Raw genomic sequence first — 9173 nt, 5'->3', positions numbered from 1 at the left:
TGTTACGCATGTTCGGAGTAGATTGGAGTAGCTACAGCCTAAACCTTTTTTTAGACTTTTTTAATACAACAAATCTGTATCAAAGTAAAACAAAATAATTGTCATTCCCAGTGGCATCAGGGGTGTGTGCAACCAATCAGTGCTGCATATAATCTGTGACAGTGATTTTACTTATAGTTGGGAACAGATCCTATCAGTGCTAATCATTCGCTGCATGGATATGTTTCAACCAAATCCAGCTCAGAGCCTGGGACAGGGAGCACTGGTTGTCCCCCTGCTGATGCCATTAATGGCTTCAGGAGAACAGCCAGCACTTTAAAGTTGATACAGCAGGGCAGAAATGTTCTCGCATGTCAGGAAGTGTTTTGGAAGCTTCTGCTCTTCAAAGACTCTGATATCACAAATCACACATACCACACGCTGAATGATTTGCCAAACATAACAACATCAAATAAACATTTTCAGATTTGTTGAAAGAAGTAATCGTCACAAAAACAAGTGACATGAAAACTTAAAGGTTTATGCAGCTTTCGGTTGGCTCAGAAATGGTCATGTTCACTAATTTGAGAGACATTCAGTTGTTGTCATTGTTGTGTGTTGTGTTGTGTGTTAGTGAGATTCTTAATTCACTATAAGGGATTAATGGGCAACATGGAAAAAACATAGTGGTTTACTCTGCTTGATAAGATAAAAAAAATTAGCTTAATAAAGGAGTAGACATCCTAGAGTGTGGCATTTAAGTATGAGTCTAGTGAAGATGTACCCCTCAGACAGATACATTTATGGACTGGCTTCTCACATCAAAACACTGTTTAGTCTAAATCCGGAAATGTGAAATTTCTTAAATTGTATAATGTCTAATTGATTCATAATCACCAGGAGCTGAAAATAATGTTAATAGGCACGTTCTGCTGTCAAAAGATCACTCCAGATACTTTGGAAGTACAGTATAGCCGCAATTTACCACTAAGAAAAGAGGGCAAAATGTAAAACATATTTGCCACAAAGAATCAAAAAAGTAGCTGGTAAGTACTAGAGAGAATATGTGTTAATAGTTTCATATTCTGGGTATTTAAGACCTTTAAAAAAAAGATTGCATCCTTGATTTGAGCCAACTGACTGCTGTTTCGGGTTATATGTGATATGATAGCTGTCCTGTAATTTGAGGATTAATGCATCTTCTTTCTCTTCTGTTTCTTCTTCTTGAGCACAGCTGTCTGTCTGAATCACTGGATCACAAAAAAAGGACACGCCATAAATAATACTGCAAGAACTTCTTTTTTATAGCCATACAATTAGTCACTATCACTTCAAATCAAACATTCTCCTTTTGGTGTTGAAAGTGGGTGGTCTGAATGAACAATATGTAACAGGAGAATATGATTGCAACATAGACTGTCTGATTATCTTTATATTTGTAAATAATGTGTGTTTTTGTAGAACTGACATTTTTATTGTAAAACCACTTTCTTTCCTGTTTCATTTATGGCTTTTACAGTAATCCTCTGTTTGTGTTAATGGTCATTTGTAATAACATCAATAGGCCTAATAAAACTAAAGTTATTGCCTAGGGCTGTTTGTAATGAAGAATGCACTAACAAGAACACAAACCTAAAAAAAAGGAAAAAATAGTAATATTTTAGGATCATATTGGTGGTTGTAGGACACTTCTATTCATCTTGCGCCTCTTTCCAGGCCCACAGTAAACATTACAGCTCTGGATGTATGGGAATATTGTAGAGTTTTTATTGCATGTATTCTCATTTTGTGGATCAACGACACCTAAGTGGTATTGAATAATAAAAAAAAGGATTACAGTGTCTTCTTCCTGGCCGACAGATAATGAACTCTCTGGTGTCTGATTCCCACAGCAGACACTTTGCTCTGGAGAGCTGTAACCAGAGTTCCGCTGAAGAGGTCGCGCAAGGACTTCTGACGGAGTCCAGCCTGTGCGTCAGTGAGTGGAGAGCTGTGTGTGTGTGTGTGTGTGTGTGTGTGTGTGTGTGTGTGTGTGTGTGTGTGTGTGTGTGTGTGTGTGTGTGCGTGTGTGTGTGTGTGTGTTTCATTCAATGAAATGCAACACCCCGCTCCTCTGTCTGAAGCCTCTTCGGAAACAGGTTTGATTATATTTAAAAGCTTGACCCGGGAGAAACCCAAACAACTGTCTGTTCTAATATTAGCAGTGTGGCTGCAGACTACATATATGAATTCTATTATTGTCTGGGCTCGGATATATTCCAAAAGGCAACTCTCACCAAAAGATTAACACGTTTCTCTGCAGTTGGTGGAAAATATATCAATTACCAACAAGTAGTACCCTTAATTTGAAAGACTGATGGTATGTCCGGATAGGCATTTTGGCTGTGGGCCTGTTTGATTATGTACAGTGATAAAGACCTTGATTTATGAGTAGCATGACCTTCATTATTATTATTATTATATTGTTTTTATTATTATTATTGTCATTATTATTGATATTATTCTTTTAATAGCTCAAACTATGCATAACTCTAGCCATGCGTAAAACAGAGCTGTCGGCATTATACTGATAAAATGTGATGACAAAACTAAAACCATTAAAATTAAACAATAATAATATTATTCTTCATCATCAATACACAAATTCATATCAGCTGAAACATTTTGCCTGATCTGCTGTGTTTTGCGTTTGTTTCGTGGTGTGGTGTTTGCACAAATTCAGACATATCTTTATATTCTTTGATTATTGTGGCAAGGGAAAGTTGCTTGTAACCATGTCACCTGATTAGGATTGAAAGAACTTTGGTAAGAAAAAAAAATCTCCCCACCCCCACAGAAGAGGAGACCGCCCACCAGAGACAGTCAACCCGAGACCCCTTATAGATTTAAAAAGAGAGGCTGCATTCTCAGACTGACACTTATTCAACACTGCCACCTTAAGCAGATTACTTTTGCGCTGCCTGTGTCAAATACGTAGTTCACTTTGCCTCTCCATCATGTTTAGGATGCTGAAACACCACCTTCACCCGGGCTTTTTTCTCTTGTTCATATGGCTTTGTCACCTCATGGAACATCAAAAAGTTCAAGGTAAGCTCCCTTCATCAGTTTTCTTTTATTCTTTCCGTTTTTGATCAACTTCAGCATGCTGTCAGCCACAAAACGCGCCCAAGTGTCCGATACTTGCTGCAACAGAGAAACTTTTCAAAGTGAGTTTGCTTTTTTTCCCCGTTGATAAAACTCTCTCTGCATCAGACAGTGCTTGCGTAAAGCGTCCATAAAACAGGTGCCATATGGGTCACTTCAAAGTGCGACTATATGGCAAGTTTTGCAGCCCTCGCCAGGCGCAAAGCCGCAACGCCGTGCTGCTGGCAGCGCCAGCTTTCCATAATACCTGAACATATTCTGATACTTTTGTATGAGCGTTTAGTGTCTCACGATGGTGTCAAACCTGTGAAAAAACTTCAGAATATCCCCCGTGAGTTTATGGGCGTGTTATTTAGCCTAGGCTATATATTTTCCGTACACATCCACTCAGCATTGTGTGCAAAAATGGATTTATTTGGTCGCAATTTCACATATTTAGTTCTGACAGATGAATAAAGCTGGAGACATTTGCAATAATTTGATTCGGGAGCTTATAGTTGAAATCAGTCTTCAATTTAAGAAAAAACACCAGTTCATAAACACTTCATGTCATGATTGTGTGTGTCGGTTTAAAGGATATTTTTGTTCCACAATAATAGGATAACTAGTCTGCCTTTATATTTGGATATGTTTGAAAAAAAAGCATTACACTGGTTTGTTAATAAGCAAGGCATAGTCTGGTGGGTCTGGGATATTGTTCTGAGGCGTTGGTGTGACGGTGGTTTGTTTGGCTAATGACCGTGGTTTTCTGAAGGAGATTGGCTGCTATTTAACGCTGTCTAGACGCCTCACTTCACGTCCACTGATAACAAGAAGGCTATAGGAATAAAGGACAACCCCCCCTCCAAAGATTCTTCTTACTTTTTTGGTTTGTGGCAGGATTGTAAGGGTTGTCAGTCACAGACGGGATAGGCAAGTGTTAACAGTCTCGCAAAAAAACAAAACAGACAAAATACTGCCATGAGGTCGAAAGGGAGGGAGGGAGCGTCTCGGATAATACGGGCTGCGTGTGTGTCTAGTGCGTCTGGGTCAGCGGTTTCAGACATTCAACATGCGACGTTTGAGCTTTTTTTGTTTTCTTGTTTACAGCTGGGAACTGTTGGTTGCAGCAGGGGAAGAACGGTAGGTGCCAGGTGCTCTACATGCCCGGGATGAGCAGGGAGGAGTGCTGTCGGAGTGGAAGACTGGGGACGTCCTGGACTGAGGAGGACGTCCCCAACAGCACGCTCTTTAGGTGGATGATCTTCAATGGCGGAGCTCCCAATTGCATACCTTGCAAAGGTGGAGGTGCACTCATTTCCCTTGGTTTTCTCATAATTCACATCATCAGCCATTTCGTTTAATACATCCTCGTGATGATCTGTTTTACGCCTACAAAAGTGCGTACACTATAGTGTGTACTTTATGCACCTGATTACGTTTACGCACAAGGCCAAAATCCTCACCAGCATCACCTAACACAGACCTTTTATTTTAGAAACCTGCGATAATGTTGACTGTGGGCCTGGAAAGAGATGCAAGATGAACAGAAGAAGCAAGCCACGCTGCGTGTGCGCACCAGACTGCTCCAACATCACCTGGAAAGGACCGGTGTGTGGCTCAGATGGGAAGACCTACAAAGACGAATGCGCATTACTGAAGGCTAAATGTAAAGGCCACCCCGACCTGGACGTGCAGTACCAGGGAAAGTGCAAGAGTAAGTAAATATTATTTTTATATTCTGCCCACTTATGAGATTCTGCATTTCAAGTGCATGTGCCAATAATCCAACGGTTTGCTCTTATTGTTCTTATATTTCGTGTCATGTCACGAATTCTTCCAATTTCTTTGTCTCGACAGAAACGTGCCGTGACGTCTTGTGCCCCGGCAGCTCCACTTGCGTCGTGGACCAGACAAATAACGCATATTGTGTCACGTGTAATCGGATTTGCCCCGAACTGACGTCGCCTGAGCAGTACCTGTGTGGAAACGACGGGATCATGTACGCCAGTGCGTGTCACCTGAGAAGAGCTACGTGTCTCCTCGGCAGATCTATTGGAGTGGCATATGAGGGAAAATGCATCAGTAAGTCTGCAACTAGAGACGTGAGAGTGCGAGACCTTACTCCCTGAAAGCGCCTCCAGCCACTGACTTTGAATGTAGTTTGAGTGCATTTTCATCCAGGCCAGCTCTGCAGTTATTCACTGTTCGTTTTTGCCAACATTCCTTTGAGGAGGGGGTCTTAGAGAGTGAGTGTGTTTGGTAGTTGCTTGTGTTTGCTCAAGAAATGATAGACATCTTATTATTTCCTGATGTTGGCAGCACTATCCCATATGGGAGAGAGGGAAATAGGGGGGGAGGGAGAAAGAGAGCCAAACAGGAGAGTGCTGGGGGCCATGAAGACATGCTTCAAGTTAATATTTGAGTCAGATGGATTCTTATCCAGAAAGCAGTCAATCTGAGTCTTGAATGAAAACTAAAACATGACTTTATGTTCCATGCCCCAAGACCCTAACCTTATAAAACAGGATTTAATTTTTATTCCTAGCTTAGTTCTCCACAAAATTCAGCAGTCATCTGATCCTGCTTGAAAGACATTCGTGATAATCCAACTAATCAAAGATTTCCCCTGTGCTAACTTCTTCATCTCTCCTATTAGAGGCCAAGTCATGTGAGGACATACAGTGCAGCACAGGGAAAAAGTGTCTGTGGGATGCTCGGATGAGCCGGGGACGCTGCTCGCTGTGTGATGAGACCTGTCCAGAGAGCAGGACGGATGAAGCTGTGTGTGCCAGCGACAACACCACATATTCCAGTGAATGTGCCATGAAGCAAGCTGCTTGTTCTATGGGGGTGCTGCTGGAAGTCAAGCACTCGGGATCTTGCAACTGTAAGTAAATAACAAAAGCAAAATATGAAAAAAAAACACCCTCCCCCCTCACCAAGCAAAAGACAATATTCCATGTTGCTTTCCCAACAAGAACCTCCCCTGAACGTGCCCCCCATCCCAACTTTCCCCAAACTCCCACCCCAGCCACACCACCAAGCACAGCTTAAGCAAGCAGAAAGGACTTGGGAATAGAAGAACTTGCATGACGTCTTTGTCGCTGGCTTTTGTTCTTGTGTTCTTATTGTTTTTTTTAATTTTACTTATTTTCAATTTTTCTGCAAAACAAAATAACAGAGAGGTGAATGAAAAAAACATAGCTATATATCAGCAGACTCCATGTAAGAGTCTTGAAAAAGCTAACTCCATTAAACTAACACAAATAATAAAGGAGACTAATTTTGTTTGCAGTGGAACAATCCTGATATTTAAAGTCTAATTTTATGCAGGAGCAGGTTGCCTGAAATCTCATGCAGTTTTTTTTTATCAGTAATGGTTTATTTTTATGATAGTGTTTATATATTTACAGCTTGTAAATTCCATGGTCACATTGCTAATTTCATGGTAATGGTGTATCTGTTTTTTGTATTTTCTTTTCTTTTTGTTGCTTTTGGCTGTAATCAATCAATTCAAAATGCACTGCCTCTTGTGACATACACCACACTGCCAACATGTCAGTAAGAACAGAATACTTTTGAATATACTCATATGATGTGCATAAGGTGATTGTAATATTGGTGCCATGTTAGTGATAATGACAATGGGTTTTAACGTTAACTATCTGTAGACCAGAGTGAGCCATTCACACGCTCACAAATCTGGAGGTAAACCAATTGAACAATAGCCTCAAGGGAGTATCAGATTTACATTCCAAGTTGCTCTGTTAAAGAGTGTCTCCTTGTTAGTTTCTCTTTCCTGACTGAGTACCTTAATGGGATGTGCCTAAGGTATGCAATGGAATCCGGGGACCAACTTTATGATCACCTCATGAGCTAAATATAAATGTGATACTTTACAGTGTGCAGGTTAAACATCAGAAGCTTGTAGAACCACGCTCTCTACTTCTCATCTCATCCTTAGAAAAAAAGTTAACATTTACCAGCTAACTTTTATTGTACATTCTGTTTCCAGTGAATGTGTTGTCTACCAAAATATGTATCAGAAATGACAAATCTATTTGGATTAATGAGGGACTGTCTGTTTTTGTGTTTTTTTGTTGTTGTATTGTCACTCTTGCTCTCGCTTGTGTGTTTTTTTTTACATGTCCGATGTAAATCTCTTCTGTAAAAAGAAAAGAAAATACCTCAGAACTGTATTGATGATCTCTGACCTGCTTGCTAAGGCCAGGCTGTGACACAGAGTCCTCCCTCCCTGTATGTTTGAGCCAGAAAATAATAATCAGAAAACTCGCAAATCCGAGGAACACAAGAGCACTTTTCTGTGTTATGTGTGTCTGCTTGCAGGAATCTGACCAAAAGAGACCCGAGCCACTGGAACAATCAGCCCTCAGCCCCAGTGCCCCCATGCCCACCACCCAGCCCCCCTAACCCACCTTGTGCCCCCCCCAACCTCAAATGCACCTCTCTTTTCCATCATCCCACTTTATTCTCTTGTTGCAGCCCTGACTTGCTAGATTATGTAAATGGCAGTTGCATAATTGAGGATGCCACAGTGATTATTTATGCCAAGTCACACACACACACACAAAAACACACACACACACACACACACACACACACACACACACACACACACACACACACACAGATGCATACACACAAACATAAACATGTACACACAAAATAAGAAACAAAAGGGAGGCTGTGTGCCAGTGGCTTTGATGTGAGCTTTTTTCAGTGATATTCTGCGCTGTTGTGGTCCATATTCATACAACAGCTACTATATATTCTCTCATATAGCCATTACAGAAGACCAGGAGGAGGATGAGGAAGATGAGGACTCAGACTACATGGCCTATGTCCATATTTCTTCTATACTGGATGGATAGGCCCCCATCACTAGGGGAACAGTCCTAGGGCATGGAATCATGTCCATACTGTACATTATGTGTATGCTTATTTATTTTTTAAAGAAAAAGGAAGTATACATATAGTTCAGTCTGCTAGATGTTTATTTATACTTTTTTGTGTTTTATAATTTATACATTTACAATGTCAGGCTTACTATCTACCATGATATATTGTGTTACCACACCATTTCCCCCTTTTTTGTTGTTGTCCCTTTTACTTTTTTTTTTTTATCATGAAGAACTATATTTGTCCAAAGAGAAGCAGTGTTATTTATTTGTCATGTTACCGTGTAAGTATAAGTCCTCTACAAGCTGTAAATTGCATTCCCTGAGCTGTAAAAATCTGCTTGTTTCTGTCAAATCTCTATCACAGATGTTTATGTCACACATACGTAAATGCATGTTTAGGCTGTGTGTTTATTTATTGGGAATATATCAATCGTTTTATGTACAGAAGTGTTTCTGGTTTGTTTACAACTCATATACTCTCATCAATAACTGACCAAAGGGATTATCTCAATGGTTTTTCAAAAGAGCATTGTAAAAGTTGCAACACAGCAGTGATGTAATAGAAGAGAAAAAAAAGAGCCATTTGTTTTTCTTTTCTTATTTTTTGGTTACTCATTTTAGCCCTTTAGATTTGTTTCCACACAGAGACGACAACTTTAGATATCATTCAATAGCATTTATTTTGTCTCACCACAGCAGAGATAACTTTTGGACGATACTTGATTATTTTGGAAACAATGTGCCATTAACATTTGTGTACTGTCTTCTTGCCAATGTGCTCCATATTGCTCTCGCAGAGCTAAAATAGGACTAACGTACTGCGGTTCTCGACAATATCAGACTTCATCACTTTGTTTCTTTTTGTTTTTCTCAGAATGCATTTTTATTTTCAAACATCACAAGAGAAATACAAAATTCTGTTATGAATATATAGTTTTGTATTTTTTATGTAAATGTCATATGTACATACAAAGTTTGATGGTATTTGTACAGATATGAAGAGTGAAACAATAAAAGTTTTTTTTCCTTATACTTTTCCTGATTCTGCTGCATTATTGATTTGTAAATAACAGTTAAACGTGTCAAAATGTCAATGCATTTGTTTACTTCAAAGAAAAAGTTGAACCTAAATCACACTTTTAGACT

General features: G+C 39.8%; 1 protein-coding gene across 2 annotated transcripts; it reads left to right on the top strand.

Moving 5' to 3' along the window:
- The first annotated feature begins 2850 nt into the window (after positions 1–2850).
- Positions 2851–8917, top strand: fsta (follistatin a). Of its 2 annotated transcripts, none has more exons than XM_031305743.2 (6): positions 2851–3066; positions 4213–4404; positions 4601–4819; positions 4963–5187; positions 5762–5992; positions 7909–7997. In XM_031305743.2, the coding sequence occupies exons 1-6, from the start codon at positions 2976–2978 to the stop codon at positions 7995–7997; spliced, it is 1047 nt and encodes a 348-aa protein (XP_031161603.1). In that variant the 5' UTR covers positions 2851–2975. The 2 variants fall into 2 exon arrangements, with proteins under 2 accessions (XP_031161603.1, XP_031161602.1); XM_031305742.2 differs by having other exon boundaries at positions 2852–3066; positions 4213–4410; positions 7909–8917.
- Positions 8918–9173: the final 256 nt, after the last annotated feature.

Source organism: Sander lucioperca, chromosome 2, assembly GCF_008315115.2.
Source record: "Sander lucioperca isolate FBNREF2018 chromosome 2, SLUC_FBN_1.2, whole genome shotgun sequence".
Taxonomy (NCBI): Eukaryota; Metazoa; Chordata; class Actinopteri; order Perciformes; family Percidae; genus Sander; species Sander lucioperca.
Note: the sequence above shows the minus strand (reverse complement) of the source record. Positions and strands in the feature narration are given on the sequence as shown.

What these genes read in the sequence shown, in the direction of transcription:
- fsta (XM_031305742.2), top strand. Translation starts at nt 2,976, where the DNA reads ATGTTTAGGATGCTGAAACACCACCTTCACCCGGGCTTTTTTCTCTTG. An exon ending in GGAACATCAAAAAGTTCAAG is followed by an intron (nt 3,067 to 4,212) that starts GTAAGCTCCCTT and finishes TCTTGTTTACAG; the next exon opens with CTGGGAACTGTTGGTTGCAG. An exon ending in ATATGAGGGAAAATGCATCA is followed by an intron (nt 5,188 to 5,761) that starts GTAAGTCTGCAA and finishes CTCTCCTATTAG; the next exon opens with AGGCCAAGTCATGTGAGGAC.